Source organism: Micromys minutus (assembly GCF_963924665.1).
Source record: "Micromys minutus genome assembly, chromosome: 19".
NCBI lineage: Eukaryota > Metazoa > Chordata > Mammalia > Rodentia > Muridae > Micromys > Micromys minutus.
This window is the reverse complement of record NC_137954.1, coordinates 16,690,348-16,714,139: the sequence shown is the minus strand read 5'-3', so window position 1 is coordinate 16,714,139 and position 23,792 is coordinate 16,690,348. Positions and strand designations below refer to the sequence as shown.

The following is a 23,792-nucleotide window of genomic DNA, read 5'->3' as shown; positions in this document are numbered from 1 at the left end:
GATAGGGGTCTGAAGTATAAAGATGGGCTTTCCTCTATTCATGCCTGTTACGTATAAATATGTTGTGGTCTAGCCTTAGGATTTGAAGCAGGCTAGGAAGTCATTTTCCATGTTCTTTATGCATCTATTCTAAATATACAGAATATATAAATATATATATATTCTAAAAATCCCTTATTGCATTACAGTAAACACCAAATCCAGTTATAAGAAGGCAAAATAAAAGTTAAAATGATGATAAGAGTAACATAAACCAAGCATTTCTGCAGACTATGTCACAAAGTACTTTATGTGCTTTTTCTTATTATAACATTTCTTTTGATCAACTGAATAAGTTTCTTCATTTTTAAAACAGATCAACTGAATTATAAAAGAAGCTAAGATATAAAGTCTGCATAAAACTAGCCATCGAACTGAACTTAACCTCTGACTCAGCTCATGATGGCTACCTCTTTATAGACTCAGCAAGAAAACTCCAATGAGAATTCGGGAGTTTTTGTTTCCTTAAAAAAACAAAAATATGGGCTCCAAGATGACCAAAAAAAGAAGAAACAACGGTCGTGCCAAAAAGGGCCTTGGCCATGTGCAGCCAATTCGCTGCACGAACTGCGCCTGGTGCGTGCCCAAGGATAAGGCCATTAAGAAGTTTGTCATTTGGAACATTGTAGAAGCCGCTGCCGTCAGGGACATATCTGAAGCAAGCGTCTTCGATGCTTACGTGCTTCCCAAGCTCTATGTCAAGCTGCATTACTGTGTGAGCTGTGCCATCCACAGCAAGGTCGTCAGGAACCGATCTCGTGAGGCCCTGAAGGACCGTATACCCCCACCACGATTCAGACCTGCTGGCGCTGCTCCACGACCTCCGCCAAAGCCCATGTAATAAAGTGCTTTCATAAGGATGGGAAGAAAAAATGCCTTGAGAAAATAAAGCGAAAGTTATACTTTAAAAGAAAATATAATAAGAATACGTTTTTGTTTTAATCTCAGGTGTGGAGCTCGGGGCTACTTTGAAGAAGCTGATTATGATTTGTCTTGTGCTCTAGGAGAGGTGTGGTTTTGCCAGCTGTAGATAGTTTCTGTGATTGTGTGATGTTTGGAATCATGAGAACTTTTCAGGGGGTATATAAATGCCCAGGGCCCCAACCAGGTGGTGGTTGATAATCATTTGGGGGCCTGTGGTTGTTTGTTGTTTGTTAATAATTGTGTTCAAAGAAGAAACGAAAGGAAAAAATAGATTTAGGGATCTCTATCTCCCTTTATCATTCTTTCTCCCCTATCTAGTAATAGGGGTGAAACCAGGGGTATACAGACTGGGGAAAAGAAGAATCCACAAAGTAGAAAACACTGGCAACAGGCAACAATGCAGAATTGCATTGCATGTGTGTATTAAGCGAGGACACCAGCATCTTCTTAAGCTGAATGCAAAGAAAATGACTCCATCCTGTGACCCAGAGAAGGTCAAAAAGTCAGCTGTACCTACGCCGCAGTGACTTTGCTGTACTCATCAGAGATCCTTCCTCATGGTGACATTGTTGTATACACCAGAGATCCTTCCTCATGGTGACATTGTTGTATGCACCAGAGTACCTAAGTCATAATAACAGTGTTGAATGGCAGCTGCAAATGTAATGTTTTAGCTGGAAAGACACTGTTCTGATACCTTTTATATAGACTTGTCATCTAGGTGAGTGGAAACTTGATGAGTCAGACACTGAACTATATTGCAATACAGAATAGTGAAGCATTCTTTACCCAGAAGGAATTAATTAAATTATTTCATCGGTGCATGGTGTGTGTGTGTGTGTGTGTGTGTGTGTGTGTGTGTGTGTGTGTGTGTACAATAACGCTTGTGAGTGCATGAGACTTAAAGTCAGAAGACTGCATCTGGACCCACACTCGCTCAGTGACTTCAGGTAAGTTGATCTGCCTTGTGAGTCATTGTAAAAACAGTGGCCATCATAAAAGCCCACTCCAGACCTTGCATTGAGTCAATACTTGTAAAATCCCAGCAGAATGCCTGCTCCGTCATATGCACTCAGTAAATGCTTTCATGACTGAAACACACTGAAATTTCAAATCTGGCCAAGCCTGAGAGCTGTGTGCCGGAGAGCTGCAGACTTGAGGAAAGAACATTGATTGCTTCTCAAAAATAACATGCAGCAATAAAAGGAGATTTTCTTACGAGCAAACATGTATCTTTTAAACAAACTTTTAATGTAACCCGCATGCCATTTGTAGCACAGCAAACAAGAGGAAAAACAAAGAAAAAGACAAGATGCACTGTGTGTTAGCATCAGTGTAAATGGGGCTGCACAGCATCAGCTTCTAATACAAGGTCACTGACTGAGAAAAGCCTGGACTTGTCCTGGTTTACAAACAAGAGCAAAGAGCATGTTTGGCTCATCGCACAGAGACATTCGGAGGGAGAATAGGATGGTTTTCTTTGCTCCTAGACTCAATCATAACTGTCAGAAATGCATTGTTTCATAAAAGTCCGATTGATTTTTCTGGTATAGTTGGTCTTATATTTTTAGTTTTCCAGTGTACATTCTTAGATTGCTCCAGTACATAGACAAAATGAATGTGATCACAGAAGTTCATTAAAATAAGAAATATAAAGGTTAACAGTTTCTTAAAAGAAAAATGATGCAAACTTTATCATATTCAGGGTGACATTTATGAGAAAACGGTAGATCTAGGCATTTGAAACCTTTCCTATCCAACAGAACCAAAATAATGATGACCACAGAGAAAGTATTAATTTTGGGGGTAGTGCCAATATAAATAGAAGCCAAGTGATAGAAACTGAAAATAGTTTAAGTAATGTCTTAATTCCAGAATTCCAATCTTCCATCTTAGGTCCTCCCACACAGCCAGATCTTCCAATCCACAGGAGCTGCAAACAGTGATTCAGATGGGGTGGGTTTCTCCCTTGCATCCTTCGGTGTCTAAGGTGAACACCACTGGCCTAGAGGACTCCCCCACCGGACTATCATCTCCCTGTCGCCCATGACCGTCTTTAGTCTCCTCCAGGGTAGAGTGTAGTTGGCAGTCCTGCTCAGAACTACTCCAGACGTAGCCAGGTAGAGTCACATGGCTGTCGATTTGTTTGCAGGCATTCTTGGTGGGTTTGCCAGAGATGAGCACCAGGCGCGTGCTTGCCCCCATCTGTGACTGGCTGCTGGTGCTGTGAGTGACAGTGGTGAGCACTGAGCCGTACCTGTGGCCGCCACAAGGCGGCGCCCTTTTCCAGTCGATGGACAGATTCCATCGAGTCCAGGTCTTCTTCACCTCAGCCTGTACCTACAGAGCAAGAAACACGGATCCTCTCAGAAACCAAAAAGAAACCTCGCAGCCGTGTCATGAAGAACTTTGCTTAAATTTCAGGGATAGTAGCCACTCGATGGGGGTCCTTCTGGGTGCCAGTGACTCTACAGCTCTTTGTGTGCTATACACCTCAAAAGCCCTTCCCAATTAGTGTAATTTTTAGTATTAATTCAGTGCCACTGAAACAAAGAACTGTCTTATCAAAAGGAAGAAAGAGCTGCGGATTGGAGGAGAAATAAGAGAGAAACAGTGGCGGTAGGAAGCACGGGATTCTGCAGGTGACAGTCCCATCATCTAAACCTGGCCCTGAATGCTTCAGAGAGACACTAGCCACACAGCCTTGCTGCACAACCAGGATATAACTTCAGTCCTCCTGAAAGTGTTTGTCTGAGAAAGCTTAAAGCTGGAGGGAAATCCTGCTGTTGGTTTTCACAAGATAAAAATTCCCCACCTCCTTTCTTTGAACATTTACTGCAAAAGACCCACAAATTCTCCTGATACTCAGAACTCTCTGTCTGTCTGTCTGTCTGTGTCTCTCCCTCTCCCTCCCCCTCACCCCTCCATGTGTGTGTGTGTGTGTGTGTGTGTGTGTTGAAGGGTGGAGCCTTAACTGAGCTGACACTGTCAGCTAACCATGACCCCTGAACCCCAAAAAAGCTCTTGTCTATGCTTTTCTGTGTCTGACTCTGAGCCCCCAAACACCAACCTCCCAAACTCTCCCTTTATGTTTCTCTCTGCCCCGGATAAGAACAGAGATCAGCTCTTTGCCCCAACTTTCAGTCGGTACTGAAGGTTCTGACACCACCCAAGGCTGAGGAATGTTAAGGAAGGTACTCGGCTTGGAAGGAAACAGCAAAGCTACATCATCAACCTGCCCGAGCAAACAGGAGGGAGGAAACTAACGAAAGAAGGATGCAAGGTAAGAGATTCGGACACTGTAACCGAGGTCTGACTAGATGGGGATCTGGACTCCATGTGTCAAAGTGTCCTATGGACCGACTCTTCCCTGGGAGCAGCAGGGAAAGCAAAGACCCAGGGGAAGCAAAAGCTTGTAAGGTGGAGTCACATGAAGGAATAAGCACATAATAAATAGACAAATAAGTAAACCACCGACACACTTAGCTCTGCTGCAGATTAGGATACAAAAAACACAGTAGTAAGTCAGGGCATTGCTAAGTTGCCATCCAAGCTCCTTATGCAGAACCAACATCTCACAGAATCTAATGTGCGTGAGAACATCTGCTGACCTACTGCAGTAACAAGCCTCCTTGTCCTCCTAGGACTTGGAGCAAGTTGGAAATTTGAGAGAAAAAGAGAAACTGCAACAGCAGGACACACTGAGAGCTTCCGGGTCATGTGCCTCATCCACAGGAAGGTGTGATGTGTGGTTCCTTCTCTCTGGAGACTTCCAAATGGATCGAGATGACCCCATCCTCAGCTTGTGGTGGAAAACTTAACTGTTTTGATTGAGTTTAACTTGTTTTCATTTTGACTCATCCTAAGGAACGTTACTAACTATAGAACGTAGTGAGGGCCAAAGGTTTTAGCATTAAGCAGAATCGATTTAGAATTAACTGGGGTTATGTGTTCAATCTGTTGCTCTTAGAGATGTGAGCTTTTGCTTCTGTCTTCCATCACTGGAACAAGAAGACCCTGGTCACATGTGGCCTCCTTGACAGCCCCACGTTCAGAATTGTAAGGAACAGACCCCTACTCTTCATAAATCACTGTTTCCTGTGTTCTGTCGTAAAGGCACAAATGGTTTAGAATGAATATTAGCTCGGAGCCTCTCCTCACACTTACCTCTCCGTTGCAGTAACAATAGACAATGGACACGAAGAATCCCTGGAGGGAAAAGGTAGACATGAGCTAGGCCACAATTCACGAATCCCGCAGGAGAAAAGGCACAAGAACTGGGTCAAAATTCACCAGCTGGCTTGCAATGGTTTCCTCCAAAAATTACACGAATTATTTTCTTCTAATATTTCCCAATGTTTGTGTGTATATTACATTTATTTGGGATCGTTCCTTGGTTTCAGCCAAACCAAAAAAAAAAAAAAAAAAAAAAAAAAATGACTGAGTAATCTAACCAGAGGTGCACAAAGAACCAATTCCTTCTGTGTGGTTTTGTGTATGTTGCTGCTCAAAGACCACAAAGAACTCGTCCCCTGCTTGGTTAAATGGGTTTATATACCTTAACTGCCAGAAGCTTCCAACATTGGATGCTATAGGGTAAGAACCTCTTCCTTAACTATGAAATACCTATTGAGAGTAGACACTGTACTAAGAGCGACTGATTCAGCATGATAGGGGTCGGAATGTAAACAAGACAGTTCTGGAAGGGACGCGACCAGGATAAAATGTAAGCCAACGAGCACGTGGGAAATACAAGGTGACATGCGTCTTACAGGTCAAATCAGGGTTACAGGGAGCGACTGGGCAGGTGCATTACATCAGAAACGCAGCCAAGACTTCTCTGTGGTGACATTTAAGCTGATCAGAGTGACAAGAGCAAGATGCCAACTGGATGAAGATGAGGATGACGGGAAGATGGGGGTGGCATTCAGGGACAGAAAGCAGAGTGTAACAACACCCCACCCCCACTCCAAGCACAAGTGCTGAAGCCCCATGAGTTCAGTGGGAGATCCAGGGAGTGTTGTCAGACTGTAGCCCGTGCAGGGCTATACACAGCAGAAAACAACACACACTCAATACAGGGTGCACCAGGAAACCTTTGACAAGTAAGTAATTCGTCAAGTGTAAAAGGCTCAGCTGTTCAGGCTGTTGTGGACTAGTGTTCCCTGTGTTGTAGATTCTTTAGCTTTATTAGAACCTTGTGGCTGTGGAGAGTTGGGATGTTGCTGATTAAGAGCCCAGATCATCTCTGGCTATCTTTGGCTCCCTGAAGAGTCATTTACTGTCCACCTTCCAGCAGACCTACATCATTTTAACCATCAGAGTAAAACCTCCAGAGTGTATTGATTTGGGAAGCCCCTCACTCCTATGGACCAAGAGCTAAGAACACCATCAGGTTTCATCTAAAATCCATAGTGGAGAGGTTTGGTCTTTGTCATAACTCACCTAGCTGACATTTGATGTGCTTTACGACTTCCTTCTGTTCTTTGACTATGGAATACTCACGTAATCACTTCCACGAGGGTAACTTCAATCCCTTCTCTCAGGCCACAGTCACTAATCTCACAGAGATTATATGAATTAATGAGTTTACAGTGAGTCACGGAGTCTCAAACTCTGTCACTCCCTCTGGGATAAATATGTCACCACAATCAATGTTGGGGGAAGGAGGAGTGAAGACTGGTCCATCTTCAAGGTTTTAATCATCCTCTTCACTGAATTAAAGTGGAGGTGAAGTGGGGGTGGCAACCTCGTCCTCAGTTTACCTTACTCTCCTGTCTCCCTTCTTCCTGCCTTTGTCTTCTTTTAATTTCATTTTCCATACACACACCAAAACGACCGACTCCTCGCTGCAGCGGTGGTGTGTTCTCCAACAATGTACCTTCTTATCTTGCTACCTAGTCTTGTCCCTCTGTCATACAGCTCCATGCTGGTTCTCTCTGAGGTCAGGGAATTAACCTGACCCCTAGGAAGGAACACAGTAAGAACCAGAAAGTAGTGTTCTCTCCTGGCCTTCAGAAGACCATACATGAAGTCAGAGAGAAGGGCAGAGTAAGGGGTCAAGGACATGAGCAAAATGCAATCGTAAGCGCCAAGCCATTGGTGCTGCTTGTCACCTGGAAGGAGTTGAAGAAGAGCTCACAGTGCATGCGGATCTCCCACCAGAGCCCCGAGAAGGAGTGCGGCTGGCAGATGAACACGATGTAATGCACACCAAATACCAGCACCAGGACCATCGTTGACTTAGCCAGTTTCCTGGAAGAGAACACAAGGTTTTCTATCAACTGACCTCAGAAGCCTTCAGGAGAAGCATCTTGCTGGAGAAATAAGTGAACATTAGTGGTGCTCAGAGGAACTGACTCTTCTGCTGCTGCCGGGCTGTCTGTTCTCCTTCCTGGTGTTCATGGGTGTTTTCTATGGATTGGTTGGGCTGTGTGTGTGTGCATACATGTATTATGTGTGTGTATATGTGTGTGTTTATGTGTGTGTGTGGTGTGTGTGTCTATGATGTGTGTGTTTATGATGTGTGTGTTTATGATGTGTGTGTGGTATGTGAGTATGTGTGTATGTATGTGTTTATGATGTGTGTGTGGTATGTGAGTATGTGTGTATGTGTGTGTGTTTACAATGTGTGTGTATGTATTTTTGTGGTGTGTGTGTGTTTATGTGTGTGTGTGGTGTGTGAGTATGTGTGTGGTATGTGTGTATGTTTATGATGTGTGTATGGTATGTGTATGTGTGTTTGTGTTTGTGGGGTGTGTGTGCATGTGTTTGTGTGTGTGTATATATGTGTGTGTTTAAGATGTGTGTGTGTGGTGTGTGTATGTGTGTGGTATGTGTGGGGTGTAGTATATGTGTGTAGATGTATGGTGTGGGAGGTGTACATGTGTACAAAGTTGCTGCAATGGGCAGATGAGCTTCCTGGAGTTGGTCCATCATTTTGCACAACTACAATGGATGTACCACAGAGAGGCACAGCCCTGGGGAATTCATCCCTAGATCGCTTCTTACTGCTTCTGTGCCTTCTCATGTTTTTCATTGATATATCCCTCCTGTATCTAACATGGTGTGAATGGGGGACCTTAACAGCCCATTGTCTGGTATGATTGTTTCTTGGGAGACAGCCCACTCTATCAGACAATTTTCCTGCAGGTCAATATAAAGATGAACTTTGACAGATAATACTGTTTATATGAATTAATGAGTTTACAGAATTTCTGACTTGACTTAAATAGCTTTAGGAAGCTTCGGTAATTGATAAGAAAGGTTAAGGAAATGGTACGGTGGCTTTGCCAGGGAGATATAACGAAGACAGAACTCAGAGTGGAGAGCAGTGAAGGCGGCACAGGCTAGAGAAGGGGCTGTGAGCCATCCACTGTGCATCGCAGGCACACAGCTGTACTGTGGACAGGACAACTGGTTTAAGACAGGTTAATGACCAAGGAAGACATTCATTTTAGGTTGGGTCTTAGTTCTTTGATCTTGTTACCTAAGGCTGTGGCCACAGGTTTCTGTGCGCCATGACAAGGTAGGGTTATGAACTAAGAGTAAAGGATCCTGTTGTGACAACAAGAATAGAGAACAGATGGTTAGCCAGCTTAGCTGAACAAAGTTTCAAAAATAAATAGGTGATATGTATCTTAGTAAATACAAACTGTCATAAGCTAGCATAGGAGAAAATTAGCTACAATAGACTTGGCTTGCTTAAACTTTGTCCATCAATGACAAAAGAATTATTGACTTGATGTTTAGGATGAATTTGTGGAAAGAAAGATGGGAAATGTTCAGATAGGTGTGGGTTTCAAAAGAAGAATACATAATTAGCAAACATGTTGTAATTTTCCTTTGTGTAATGATTTTAATCTCTTTTCAAAGAATATGTTTTTGTACTGATTGTTTTCAGAGAATATGTAACCTGTAGCTGTGAGTGATTGGGAGGGGGAATATGTGTTTTGGAGAATATGTGGTTGTGAGTCATCTTTTTCTTATATAGAACATTTTGTCTTAGGTGGTATAAAGAGAATGAGAGGAGAAATAAGATATGAAGATTTTGAGCATGTTTCAACAATAAGACATGTGTGTGTAAGTGTGTGTATGTGTTCACGAGCTCCTGTATGTATGTGCATGTGTGTGTGGTGTGTATGTACGGTCTATGTAATACACATATGCACATGAGTGTACAGGTGCACAGCCCATGGCCCACTTTTTTGAGACAGAGTCTCTCACCAACCCTGGAGCTCACCATTAAAGCAGAGCTGGCTGACCGGTGAGATCTCGTCATCTGCTGTGCCTACAGCTTATACGCAGCCATTCCCAACTCTACACAAGGGCTGGAAATTCATGTTTGGGTCCTCATGCTCGCAAAGCAAATGTTCCTCCCCACTGAGCCATATTTCCCCAGTGCTACTTCTTGTTACTAAATAGTAAGTCAAGTCACTGAGTCTCACTTCTCATAGGCAGTATCCCCTAAGTCTCTCTAATGTCTCCTCTTCTTGATGATAGGATGTTGTTTTTATAAAGTCATTAAATGGCCTTTGTCACTGTCCTAAGTCACCTTTAACTTCTGTGCTTGAGACTTACTAAAGCATTTCCTGCATTTTACACCTGAGGCTCAGGGAACATGAGGGAAGAGGAGACAGAAAGCTGTAAGAACCAGAAGACCAGGAAGTCTGCTGCAAGACTGTGCTTTCTGTATGTGAAAGGAAAGCAGTTGGGGGCTGGAGAGATGGCTCAGTGGTTAAGAGCACTGACTGCTCTTCAAGAGGTTCTGAGTTCAATTCCCAGCAACCACATGGTGGCTGACAACCATCTGGAGTGGAATCTGATGACCTCTTCTGGTGTGTCTGAAGACAGCTACAGTGCACTCGTATATATATACTAAATAAATCTTTAAAAGAAAGAGAGAGAGAGAGAACGAGGAAGGAAGGAAAGAAGGAAGGAAGGAAGGAAGGAAGGAAGGGTAGCTGCACCCATAAAGCCTCAACAATATGGCTGTCTAAATAAGACCTGAACAAATCTAAAGCCAATTGACATCCCAACATGCATGCAGAGAAATCCCATGAGACCCAAACCCTGGATGAAGTGTTAGAGGCAACTAATGGCTGCTGAGAGAATCAGTCTTCTCCAGGGATGAACCATCTGATGTTATCCAATACCAAGCAGTCAACCCTAAAAACATATGCACGTAAGCAATAGTAAACAGATTCAATAGGTTATGTTTGTATATTTATTTATCTATGTACAAAAGAACTAAGAAATATTAGTGATAATTAATAATAACAATTAAGAAAAAGAGTTTTCTCTCTTTGAATTTGAGATGGAGTAAGAGGAGCCTAAGAAAGAGAAGGGCACAATGATATACCTATATATAAATTTTTAAATTTTAATTTAATTTTTAAAATTTAACTACTTTTGGAGATAGTTCACGATTCCTTTATGAGGTAATGTGGTCAGTTCTTCCTTATGAGATAATGTTGCTAGTCCTTCCTCTTGTTCTGAACATTTGCTGTCAAATAGTTCATTTCAAACTACCCATAGTATCTATCTATCTATCTATCTATCTATCTATCTATCTATCTATCTAACTATCTATTTATCTATCTATCTATCTTCTATCTCAGTTTTGAGAAAGTGTCTCATTGTGTATCCTGGCTGGCCTGCACCTCACCTCAAACTCACAGGGATTTTGCCTCCTGTCTGTGCCTCTGCCTCATTACCGCCTTAATGCTGCAATCAAAGGCATGTGCCAACCCTGCCTTGTTCTGGACTCACCCTAATGCTCTTGTACATGTGAAGCCATCCTAGTTCTCCAATGTGATGGTGATGTTTAGTTTTAGGTGTAAGTTTGCCTAAGGATAGTATTTTTAAGAAACTAGTAAAGCATTCCTTTTGATGTGTTTGCGAAGGTACCTCCAAGGGAATTAGGTACACGAGTTGCTGGGCTCAATATGGAAGGTCTACCCTCAGTGGGTCAGGTCTCACCAACTACCTAGGGCTCACTACTTAGTATTCAGGACAAGTACAGGCAGGCTTATCAGTGCTGGTGTCTTGAATGAAATGCACTAATGTGGAATTAAGACTGAAGGAACTGTAGGAAAGTCATGTGATGAGGACTGAGAACAGTGGATGAAAGCCCATAGGCTATGGGGAAATGGTGAGTGAGGGGCAGGGAGCTGAGCGGCACCAAGGGAACAGACCCTTCTGACAGAGACAAAAGGCAGAGGGAAGATTTGTGTCCTTTTCCTCTCATGCTTCTGGAACTCTGCTTGCCTGCCTTCAGCCTTCTGGGTTCTGCAGCCTTTGGATCTGGGACTTGCAACTGTAGGCTGCTGAGCTATTGGGTATCCTTCTGGGGTGAAGGGCTACAACACTTGTTTCATTAATTGTGAGAGTTAGGACTTAAACAGAGGCCTGGAACTATGGTTTGCTGAAAGCTTGCACACAAAGGAGTTGAGCAAGCGCTGCCCACCTACTAGAAACCACCTATCTACTTGTAAGTCTTTCTGCCTGTCCACCTACGCACATCTGGTCAGCCCTATTGATTCTTCTGAGAGAGCCCTGTTCAATACAGACAGGCTTGGTGTAAAATGGCTTCCAGCTATTCCCACCTCCTGCCTGTATGCCCTTGTCAGTTCTTTCCCGGAGTAAGGACATTTCTTCTAGTAGACTATGGCAATGGTGATAGAATACCACTTTTGTGCCAGTGTTACCTAAGATTCTAACTGCCATCTTCCTTCTATAGTGAGACAAGCTGCCATGCTGTGAGCTATTCTACTGAAAGGCTTATGTGGCAAGAGCCAGTAGTATCTGTACCTCAGCTGATCAGCACCCATATCTTCCTGTGGTCACAAGGACTCAGATATATCCTTCCTGTCCAACTTCCCCATGATCCTATCACCCTGACTGACATTTCTGTTGAAGCTTTGTGACAGCCAGAAGCAGAGGACACAGACTCCTGACCTACAGATAACGTAATAGAGACATGTGATGTTGAAAGCCACTAAACTATTCCTTCTGTCACCAGGATACCAAGTACACCATTTTCCAGATTCGGGTGACTTTTGTTTTAATTGTACTTCTGATCCAAGAAATGACCAAGTGTGGCCTACTTCCTTCTCGTTTCTTAAGCACCCCCCAACCTCATGAATAAAATACACCAAGAATATTGAACAACTTAGCCTTCTGTCCTTGATAGTCTCTCCTCTAGATGCATTATTTATTTACTATTTTGTTCTTGAAAAAAAGCTGTGGGGGTGAGCCAAGATCTCACTAGTGAAGACTAAAGAGAACTAGATTCAGGATCTAACCTGGAAGTTTGCCACCTACAGAATTTGTTTATCCAGTCTTCCAGATAAGTGAGGTGGGGTCCACAAGCCTGTAAAGGTTCTATTACCTCAAGGCCTTTTGGGAGTCACCAGCACACTTTCCATCATAGCCTGCTTCCTGGAGTACCCACACTCATGGGGGTGTCCAGTTCAAATGTCTGAAGTTGTCTAACTCCCTCGTTACCTATACTATCTCAATAGTGTCCAAATTATGTTCTCTTCTTGGAACTATTCAAATCACATTCCCTTGGAACTATACAGCTCCTGCTCCTCGCTCTATAGCCTATGAGCTCTTTTCATCCACTGGTCTGAGCCCCCACTTGTCTTGCCTACAGTTCCTTCAATCTTAGAATTCCACATTAGTTCATTCCATTGAAGACATCATTGGGATAAGCAGCAGATCTCTCAGACCTGACTAACACCCTCAGCTCTTGGGACCTGTCTGTACTTATTCTCCTTCTGAATGCTGGGCAGCGAGCCCCTGAACTCCTGTGACTGTAAGACTGGAAATGGTGCTGTGTACACCTAAGGCATTTTTATATGGTCTAGTTAGATTCAGCAATTGCATTATCTGCACTTGCATAGCCTGGAAACTCTTGTCAAACATCTCTCCAAGAAGAAAATTACATTCTGTTTTTAAGATGCAGTATAAATCTCCCTGGAGAGCGCTTTCAGAATCAAGCTACCTTCAATCACTCCTACTTTTGTAGCTGGGAACCAAAACTGAGGCTCAGATATAAAATTAAATCAGAGCAAAAGATTATAAAATGGTCGCAAATGCAAAAGTTTTGTCACCATTCAGTTTAATACAGATCAGAGAAAAATTGAGCTAGGCAATGAAATTGATTTGATATCCTATTAGTTCTGTCTTTCGAGTTTTCTCTTCTTGCCTATGACTAAGCTATTTTGTAGTTCTGTGGGGAGAAGGGATCGTCTGTAAAAACAGTAATTGGATTACTTTTCAGTATGTTGTATAACAAAGTACCACAAAGGTACTGCCTTAAATAATACCCATTTACTCTGTTGTTCAGTCCTGATTCAAGTGCACATCAATAGTTGGTTCTTGTACTCCAGGGTCTCAAGACTGAACTCAAGGTTTCAGCTAAGGCTGAGTTTACATCTGGACCTAAGTTTCCCTTGTAAACTCATTCAGACGCCTAAAGACCTCCATTGAATTTGTAGGTTTGTCTTCTGGCTCTCAGGCAAGAGTCACTTGTATCCTAGGGGCTCTCTTTAGATTCAAACCACAGGCCCTCTTTGTAAACTATTATAAGAGTGACTACTCCATTTTCTTTGTCATATAATGTAGTCAGTGAGAAATCAACAAAGTTATCATAAATCTTGCCCACATTCAAGGTCTAGGTGACAGGTATTGCAAGTGGCACATAAACAATACAAAAAAAGAGAGATCCCAAAGACCAGCATAGGCATCTGTCTACCACAGTAAGGCAAGTGATCCCCAAGCACTGAACTGCAAACTGTATGCAGCAGATTGTAGATGCCACTGACTGTAGCCTTGTAGACACTAACAGGTTTTGCAGTTTGCATCCACTTATATGTTCATTCCAGCATGCATTACTTAACTATATGTTCTCTTTTGAACCAGGTTAAATGTTTCATCACTTGCTTAATTAATTATACAATTAAATAAAATGTCTTAACTGAGTTAATTTATATAATATATAAAAACACACACATATATACATATACATATACATATATATATACATATACATATACATATACATATACATATACATATACATATACATATACATATACATATACATATACATTATACATATACATATACATATACATATACATATACATATACATATACATATACATATATGCCATTATTCCATCCTCTTTGAGAACTTATCCTGCACAGCACATAACTAGCAAATGTACCCATAGTAGATTGAACACCAGCAACTCTGGGCACCGATGTCTTTCAGTGACCATATGGTCACTCACACACACTGTACAGCTTTATAGCTTCTACTCTGCCTCCTGATATCCTTCTTATCCTATGGACGCACATTCATTGATCACCCCTTGGACCTCATCATACTGTGATGGAACTGCCCACACTGATAAAACAGGCTGTGATTCCTTTTACAGACGGCTCTTTCTAGTAACAGCTGATGAACAAGTGACCAGATGACAAAAGAATGACTGTGAACTGTGAGAAACCTGTTGGTTAAGATTGGTTATAATTGATAACTGGTTAATCATGATAATATTAAGTATTATCTTGATATTGGTAATGCATAGACTTTGCCATGACAGCTTCCTGGAAGGGATCTCCCACAATGTGACAAGGAATTGAAGCCATCATGGACCGTTCATCTGAAAAAGGCATTCTTAAAATGCTGGCTTTTGGGAAGGGGGATGGGAGAGGTGGTTTCTAGAGGGGAAACCTGGAAAGGGAATCACATGTAAAATGTAAATAAAGAAAATATTCAATTTTCAAAAGAGAGATAGAAAAAAATGCTGGCTTTAGTAAATGCCAGCTGTGTGCTCCTTTACCTTTGTATGAATTGCTACATACGCTTAAGTGCAAGCCAGGTTACTTACCACAGAGTAGGAATAAATAACCAAAGCCTAACCAGCAAATGGAAAGGAACATGTTTGGTTCACAGGGCCATCTATACTAGACTGATTAAAAGAACAGTAGCGCCTAGTGCTTCCTACTGCTCCTGGTCCAGTGGTGATTATACTTGCAGATGGTATTCTTGGCTTCTCACTTAGATGTGCTCATAGGAAGCAAGGTCCAGCAACCCTTACATCCATGAGATTCAAGAAATAAGAGAACTCCTGTACTTTTACCAGTCCTTCTGGGAATGAGTCTGACAGGGTCCAAGACCCCTGATGCCTCTGAAGTAAGGCATCCATCCGTAAGTGCATCATAGCCAGCTCTCTACTCAGATCAAGTAGAACCTAACTATTGTTCAGGAAAGCTTAGTCACTCTTCCGAATGAAATATTTATTGGCAGCAATGGTCCCCCCCAAAATCCTGGAGGATTAACAGTGAAAGGAGAGGCAGGAGTGGTGTGAGAAAATGCCAAAAGGATATTTAAAAGGATCCAGGCTAAGAGAACAGCCAAGAGGAAAAGCAGATGACAGAGCAGTACCAACCCATTTCTTTAAGATAGCTCTGTAAGATGTTCTAGAAGATGAAAAGGGGGGAATGACATAGGATAAGATATAAAAGACCCATTATTAGATGCTTGTTTATTGATTTCTTTAGTGGCTTACTCAAAGAGCTGCTTGAACTGCCTATTTGACAAGTCTTGCTACTAGAACAGAATAAAGCTGAAGACATTGCTGAAACAAAAGGAGATTGCTCTTAACACCTGCCGACTGTCAGATATGCCACTTAAAATCTTCCTTCTTTACCCACCCTACCCTTTGGCTTTTTAATATAAAATGAGAGTAACCAACTGGGTCCAGGATCAAAGACTTTTAGGGTTACTCTGTCTTTGGTCCCCGGTGATATTTTCTCTCCTTCACTCTCCTTACTGTACAGTGCTTATTCCAGAAGGATTTCTGAAACAAGAGGAACTGAGTTGTAATTTGAAAGGGAAATGTTCATTATCCTCAGCTGCATCTCTTAGAGTTTTTGTCTTCACATTGACCCTGTGTATTATTCTAAAATAACCTATAGTAAACCATCCTTCATGGGCCACTGAGAAAAAAAAGTGGGGTGAAGGGCTTTTTATAGCTGCTTGTTTGTAAATCAGAATGAAGCTACCTCAACATCTGATTGGTTAATTTATCATCATTTTTAAAGTACTATAACATCTATATCATCGGAGAAATTAAGTGTAAATTCCAGATGTCTGTGTGGATGTGTATGTATGTTTGTATGTGCATGTGTATAAAAGAGGTGGAGGAAGAAAGGGAGAGAGAGAATATATGGGCATGTCAAATGTCAAGCTTGTTTTATGATATTCTTCTGGAGAGACTATATTATCTCTGAAAAATGTTTTTAGTCTTTCAGAGGAATATGCATGGAAATGTGCTGAATGATTACTTTAGACACCACTGCTTAGATGTTTCACATTTCTTTAAATTTGTATTGCTTTCTTTTACAATCGATATATGGGTATTATGAGATAAAGCTTACAAAAGAGAAACATTTTACGAAAGTTTGAGAATACAAAATAATTGGAGATTGCGTGTTGTTTGAATGGAAATGCCCCCCCCCCCCACAGAATCACAGGGAGCGATATTATTGGAGGTGTGACCTTGTTAAAGGAAGTGTCACTGGAGGATGGGCTTTGAAGATTTAGAAGCCAAGCCACACCCAGGGACTTACTATCTCTTGTTTCCTGTGGTTCCAGATGTAGAACTCTCAGCTACCTCTCTAGTGCTGTGTCTGCCCATGTGCCACTATGATTCTCAGCACATTGATAATCAACTGGACTGTAAGCCAGACCCAGTTAAATCTTTTCCTGCATAAGAGTTGCCATGGTCATGGTATCTCTTCACAGCAATAGAAATTTTAAGACAGGAATTCGTACCAGAAACTGAGATATTGCTGTAATAGGCCTGTAATTATGCTTTTGCCTGAAGAAATGTGGACTTTGGGACTTTGGATTCGAAAAGCAAATGCTTTAAGTGGGGCTTAATGGGCTATAATAGTAGAGACATGGAAGACAGTGGTGACTGGGGGTGATTTGAACTGTGGGGGCCTGGGTCAAAAGGTTTCAAAGGAGAAGAATGTTTGTATGTGGTCTAGAGACTCTTCTTGTGACGTTTTGTGTAGCTGCATTTTGCTCTCAAAATATCTGCCTGAGGCTACATTAAAGAGTTTTGGATAAATTGTGTTGGTAGAGAATATCTGAAAACAGCATTGTATAGACTCTGTCATGTGGTTATTTATATTCACTCTTATATAAAATTATAATGAAAAGGAGAAGGCTGATCAGGGAAAAATACAAAATGTACAGTTGGAGTAGAAATGAAGCACCAGACAGCGTAAACAGATTTAAAAAACACTCTGATGCTACCTGGAATAAAGGGAGCAAGGCCCCACCCAGTTTAGCTTCCGAGTTATAAAAAGGAATTTAAAAAAACACTTAGGGCTGAGTACTGTGGCACACACCTTTAATCCCAACACTGGGCATGACAAGGCAGGGAAATTTCAGAGTTCAAGGCCAGCCTGGTCTACAGAGCAAGTTCCAGTGCAGCCAAGCTTAGACAGTGAAGGAAACCATCAAAAACATAGCTGGTCAAAATAAGGAACCATTTCTACAGCAAGCAATAGAATTTAGCAGCTTCAGCTGCATCAATGATACAGTAAAGGGATTATGGACTCTCCTTTATCAACTAAGGAAAACCATTTGATTGGGCATGTCAGGGATGTCCCTGCATGAAGACCTAGAAAGACCATTACATGAAGCTGTACATGTGAAGCCTGGATTGCCTTGGGAACAATTGGAGAGGCCAGACTCATGGGATACCTGCTAAGGAAAGCTGCTAACAAAGGAGTGGAACCAATCTGAAAGAAAGGCAAGTGTTGTAGTCAACAAAGCTAAAAGGAGATGGAGATCTGATGTCTTTGACGTCAGACATAGAAATGCAGTTTGGCATTTTCCTAGCTGAGTTTTAGTCTTGCTTCGGTCCAGTATTATTTCACTAGGGTCCCTTTCCACCCTTTTGAAATGGTAATGTACATTCTGTGTCATTATATGTTGGAAATATGTTATCTGCTTTTTAATTTTGACTTTAAAAAAGTTACAGTTAAGAGACTGAGAAGAGTCTCTAACGAGACTTTAAGTTTTGTACTTTTAAACAGGATTGAGATAGTTAAAGACTATGGGGACCTTGAAGTTGGACTAAATTTATTTTGCATTATGATATAGCTACAAACTTTTTGGGGCCAGGGAGTAAAATGTGGTAGTTTGAATAAAATGCCCCCATAGGCTCATACAATGTGTCATTATTAGAGTTGTGGTCTTGTTAGAGTAGGTGTGGCTTTATTAGAGAAAGTATGTCACTGACAAGACAGCTCTGAGATTCCAGAAGCTCAAGCCAGGCCAGTGGCTCAGTCTCTTTCTGCTCCTTGCTTACATGCCACCATGCTTCCCACCATGATGATAACAGACTAGACCACTGAACTGTAAGCCAGCTCCAACTACACCACTGAGTCAAAAACACAAATTTCACAAAGTTTGATCTGGGGTCTCAAAAACAAAAACTGAACTGAATTTCCAAATTGTTGCTGAATAGTTTCTCAAATAAGAAACACATTTCCCATTATATATTTATATGTGCCTTAACTCTGGAAACTATTGAGAATACCAAATATGTTTCAGCTATAGAAAAAAATAGCCAGTTAGCTGAAAACCTGCATTCTCTGAGTCCTATGGGTCAAGACCTTCTCTAATGAACAATTTTGAAATTTAAAATATTTCTGGGCATCAGATTACTTAAAAGTTATCCTGAATTCTGAATAATATCTTACTTAAATTCTTAATAAATTGTTCTCTTCAATTATTCTAAGAAACAATACTCCCAGGAATTTTTAGATGTTGTTCATCCTCCTCCTTCCTTACCCAAGTTTCTCAAAACTCTTAGGCAACTTTTTCAAAGGAGCTTAATTTCAAGTTATTTACACTATATAAATAAGCATCCTGCATTCAGAACCAGAAAGCTACAGCAATTATAACCATAATCACCTTTCTTTTCACTTTATGGAGAAGAATGAAAGGTTGTTTATATCCCCACACTGGACCATTATTCATTTCTGTGTGTCCAGTGGCGGATAACACAAGACAAGCTATCTTAACACAGCACAGGCCACTGTCCATAGATTCTTAGGCACAATGTATATCCCAATGCCATTTATCACTGAACATTGTTGGAGTTTGAAGCTGCAGGCTTGTTCACACTGTGCAGCCAACCTGGTAGACAGCAAAGACTGAGTACACACCAGCGGGGAAGGAGTCAGCAGAAGACGTGGGGAATGCTTGTGGAATAAAAATCAAAGTGCTAGACACGGTTTTTTCCTTCCTGAATTTGAGAAAGCACTTCACAGCAAGCCGAGGCAGGAGTTGTGAAGGAATATAAAACCTAGTCTACATCCACCTGATGACTAGACGTGTGAGTTCCATTGGATAAAGGCCATTAGTGCTCAGAATTACCAAAACGATCACTAACAGAAACGGGCACATCCCTAAAATGGCTTCATAGAGATTAGGAACACTCAGTTTGTCCTTTCCTCATGAAAGACTAATTAATAAAATTCTTCCAATCAGTGGGTTCGAAAGACTCTTAAAAATTTGTATTTGGGAGCTATCAATTCACCAAAGATTGGGTGTAATAAAACAAATGCACCTACTTGATTATTTTCAGTAATGACATGTTTTCAAATACAGACAACCACATAAGATACTCACCAGGAGACCTTTATGTTAATTCATACAATTTGTAGAAAATTAACAACCTGCTAAGAACACACAAAAATATAGAGGCACAGTAAGGTTTGGGAATATTTGTATCTTGACTATAGATACTTGCTGCCAACAAATCATGTAGGTATATTAAACAAAATCATGCAATCACAGAGCAAATCCCCTAAATACTAGCTGGTGTTTATCCTTTAAACAGCAAGTAAAACATTTCCTGTGATGAAAATTTCTCAGTATTACCTGTACTGTTTTCTCATGTCATGCCCAACTGCATTGGTCTCCCAAATTTTGGTAGCGAGAACTCTAACTGTATTCAGGAACAGAATAAAATTCAACTGAAAGATAAAAGAAGGTAACACCACACAAAAAATTAAACTACTCTTCAAGACATTTACAGACATTTAATAATTTAAACTTCTTTGTATGAAGACTAAAAATTGCCCATTCCATAAATTTGGATGCATAATCTAAGATAAGACAATAAATGCTACTGATTCTTGATTTGCTCTCATTGAAATTTTTTAATTAAATTTTTAGTAGCATTAGAAAACAGAAATATCAGGAGAATAATACAAGAATCCAATTTCCAAATTTCAGATGAAACCACATGGAAGGTTGATGGTACAAAAATAAGTTGTTATATAAATGGGTCTACCCTTTTAAAACTGAAATTAAAACCTAGCTTCTACCTCTGTGTTCATGAAGAGGAGTAATAGAATTGTTCAAAGAATAATGTTCTCACCTATGATGCATGAAATGTACTGGAAGATGCATGTTAAGGGTATTTTATAGGCAAGATGCTGTATAAGAAAAGAACCCTGTGTAGAAAGTTATATTGAATTTGAAAATGGATAGGTGTGGGATCCATTAGAGAAAATCAAGTTCTGCCTTCACACAAGGGAGATAGCAGAGTTGGTTCCTCTTCTTCTGTACAAGAGGAAAATGCTCCTAGACTAACCATGCATGACTGTCATTTCTTGAACACTCTCTAAGCTTCACATGAATATGAGGTATTTTTATTGTACATCATTATTTAGGACCCAAATTTTACATTTCAAAAAGATTTGACTTGGGTGACCCAGCTATTCACTGGAATTTGAAACCATCTGCATGGTTCTGTGATGTTCTTTAATGATCACACTCGCACTCTGTCTGGATGCATTGAAACATATACAGCATGAGAGTTGAGGATTTCCATGGTGATTGCTTTCTGAGCAGCCATATTTATTTCACATCACAGAATTTCCTCTCTCCTTGAGAAACAGTTCCCGGTGATGTAATATGTCTGGGGCAAAGATCTGGGGAAAAGCTGAATGACAGAAACTGTGTAAGAGGCTGAGTTAAGGAATTGAGCCAAGAAGTGCTATGGGAGCACAACCAGCTGTGTACTGTCATTTCTCAACCCCTAATCCATATAACAGAAGTGCAACCCCAAGCTCTACTGTATGAAAATTTCCAGAACCATGATCTCAGTCCTCATGTCATACATCAGAGATAAATTCTGAAAACCCCAAAATAAATTTGATTGGGAAGTGATATATATATATATATATATATATATATATATATATATATATATATATATATATATATATGTATATATATAACTATATAGATATATAGAGATATAGATATAGATATAGATATAGATATATATCAGTTAACCCAACAGTTTAATAAAAGAAAAGATATATTTAAGAATGACCCAATTGACTATTAAAAATAAGAATTAAGTAAAACTAAGCCAGAGCAGAAGTTGTTAGTTTCAAAGGAAATACACAAGTGCATATAAACATATATATAATAGATATATAATGATGCATGTAAGATTAGCTGCATGAAATTCCAGACAATTGTTCTAAATAGTTTAGGAAACTATAGAATATAGGATAACTATAAGGTGTTATTGGTTACATAATATCCTGAACTTTTTATTTAAAAAAACTTTTTAATTTTCAAAATGATTAGAAAACATATCATCATCATCATCATCACTTCACAGATGCAGAGCAGGTAACACTACATGTGACCACACAGCCACTGAAGGGCAGAATGCTAATGTAGAACACAGAGTTGGACCTACTATGTAACTCCTGGCCATTCTGTTGCACTACCTATCGAACAATTGAAGCAATAAGATATAATTGTTTAAAATTTAAATCTGAGATTAACATTAAATCTTAGATTCTACTTCTACATAAAAACATAAAGAATGTTAGGGTCAGCAACATCTTTCTGAACAGAATTTTAATAGCATAGGAACAAGCCCCTAGAATCAAATGGCAGGGCTATAGCAAACAGAAAAGTGTCTGCACAGCAACAGAAATTTTCAGCATAGCACACAGGCCACAGATGGGAGAAAAATCTTTACCAACCACACCTCAGACACAAAAAACTGCCAAAACTAAACTAAGGATATAAAACAGCCAATCAACAAATAGGCTAATAGGATAGTAAATGTTGGACAAGCTAATAAAATAATAAAATCAACAAACAGGCTAATAAAATAATCAATGCCAGCCTATAATGTATACATGTATAGAGGGAAGTAAGTGTGTAGGTTTCATTTAACATTTAAAAAGGAGAACAGGAAAGGGCAAAGAATGCATACTAATGAGTTCATATATACAGTGTCCTTTGTGTATGCCCCTTGAGCACATTCTCAAAGGGCAACAAATTTTCAATGCAGATTCAGTCCTTGATGAGCACTGTCCACATCTGATTCCATGAGGGGCCATTACCTTCTGGGTGACATGAGTTTTAAGATACATTTTTCACTGAATACTCCTGTAGGGAGTACTATTTTTTAAGCACTTCTAAACTTGTTGTATTTTTAAAAAATACAAAACGTGATGGTAAGATACAAACTCCCTCCCTGCACCATCTCTAGACATCCATATCTTCCTGTAAGGGTTCGTTCTGCTCTGCACTAACGATTTTCCTAGAAGAAGAAAAAAATCACACCTACTAATTGTCTAGAAGGGAAAAGACATATCAATAGCAGATCATCTGGATTCAGTAAGGTCAGAGACTGGGAAAGTGAGTAACATTTGTCAAGAAAAAGAAGGGGAGCAGAGCAGGGGGCAGAAAGGATGGAAATGAGGAAAGAACATTTATTATCAGTTGAAGCTACTCAAACTTGACACTTACTCCAATAGCGGCTAAGATCGGAGCCTGGTAAATCCACCTGTCTCCAGCACTAAGCTCCCAACACCTAAGATGAAAAGAAAAAAAAAAAGAACCTTAATGTATAAATTTGCCAAACTAAACAAATCAGAATCAATGCCAGCCCCAGCTTCTTGGAGAAACAAATACAGCTTTTAAATTATTGTCTTGAAGTACCCAATTTCCTTACTGTGAGGGGGGCTTGTGTATGAGTTTTATAGCATTAGAGAGTTACGTCTACACAAGTCAGATCTGATATCTTGTTTCTAAAACCACAAAACTACGCACCTAATGTACTGGCTGGTTTTGTGTCAACATGACACAAGCTGGAGTTATCAAAGAGAAAGGAGCCTCAGTTGGGGAAATGCCTCCATAAAATCCAGCTGTAAGGCATTTTCTCAACTAGTGATCAAGGGGGGAGGGCCCAGCCCATTGTGGGTGGTGCCATCCCTGGGCTGGTAGAAGCAAGCCAGTAAGTAACATCCCTCCACAGCCTCTGCATCAGCTCCTGATTCCTGACCTGCTTGAGTTCCAGTCCTGACTTCCTCTGGTGATGAACAGCAATGTAGAAGTGTAAGCTGAATAAACCCTTTCCTCCCCAAATTGCTTCTTGGTCATGATGTTTGTGCAGGAATAGAAACATTGACTAAGACATCTAAGTATGGCACAGTGGTGCTTTGCTTTAATTAGCATTAAAATGAGACATAATCATTTAAAAGTTGTTAGCAAAAAAAAAAAAAAAAAAAAAAACTCCTATCTCTTTCAGAATTTAAAAGCCATTTTATTTTGTAGCTTATTACCTATAGAAATACATCAGAAAATTGAACAGAAATGGTTCTTACCATAGAAATAAAAACTTGGCTGTTTTTAACGGACTATAAATCATTAGTGTCCTATTGAATGCTGACTGAGAGTT

General features: G+C 40.4%; 2 protein-coding genes across 2 annotated transcripts in view; one reads left to right on the top strand and one right to left on the bottom strand.

Moving 5' to 3' along the window:
- Nucleotides 1–532: 532 nt before the first annotated feature.
- On the top strand, nucleotides 533–880 carry LOC308433202 (small ribosomal subunit protein eS26-like; the record flags this gene model as incomplete). The annotated part of the gene is made up of 1 exon (XM_080933217.1): nucleotides 533–880. One exon carries the CDS (start codon nucleotides 533–535, stop codon nucleotides 878–880), a length of 348 nt encoding a protein of 115 aa, XP_080789343.1.
- A 2,030-nt stretch (nucleotides 881–2,910) lies between these two features.
- Nucleotides 2,911–23,792, bottom strand: part of PTH2R (parathyroid hormone 2 receptor) — a gene marked incomplete at both ends in the record, with an annotated part of 71,856 nt that continues 50,974 nt past the window's right edge. The window contains 5 exons of the mRNA XM_080932666.1: nucleotides 2,911–3,303; nucleotides 5,131–5,172; nucleotides 7,080–7,218; nucleotides 19,952–20,046; nucleotides 22,862–22,925. Coding sequence (XP_080788792.1) covers nucleotides 2,911–3,303; nucleotides 5,131–5,172; nucleotides 7,080–7,218; nucleotides 19,952–20,046; nucleotides 22,862–22,925 — 733 coding nt within the window. The remainder of the gene's footprint in view (nucleotides 3,304–5,130; nucleotides 5,173–7,079; nucleotides 7,219–19,951; nucleotides 20,047–22,861; nucleotides 22,926–23,792) is intronic.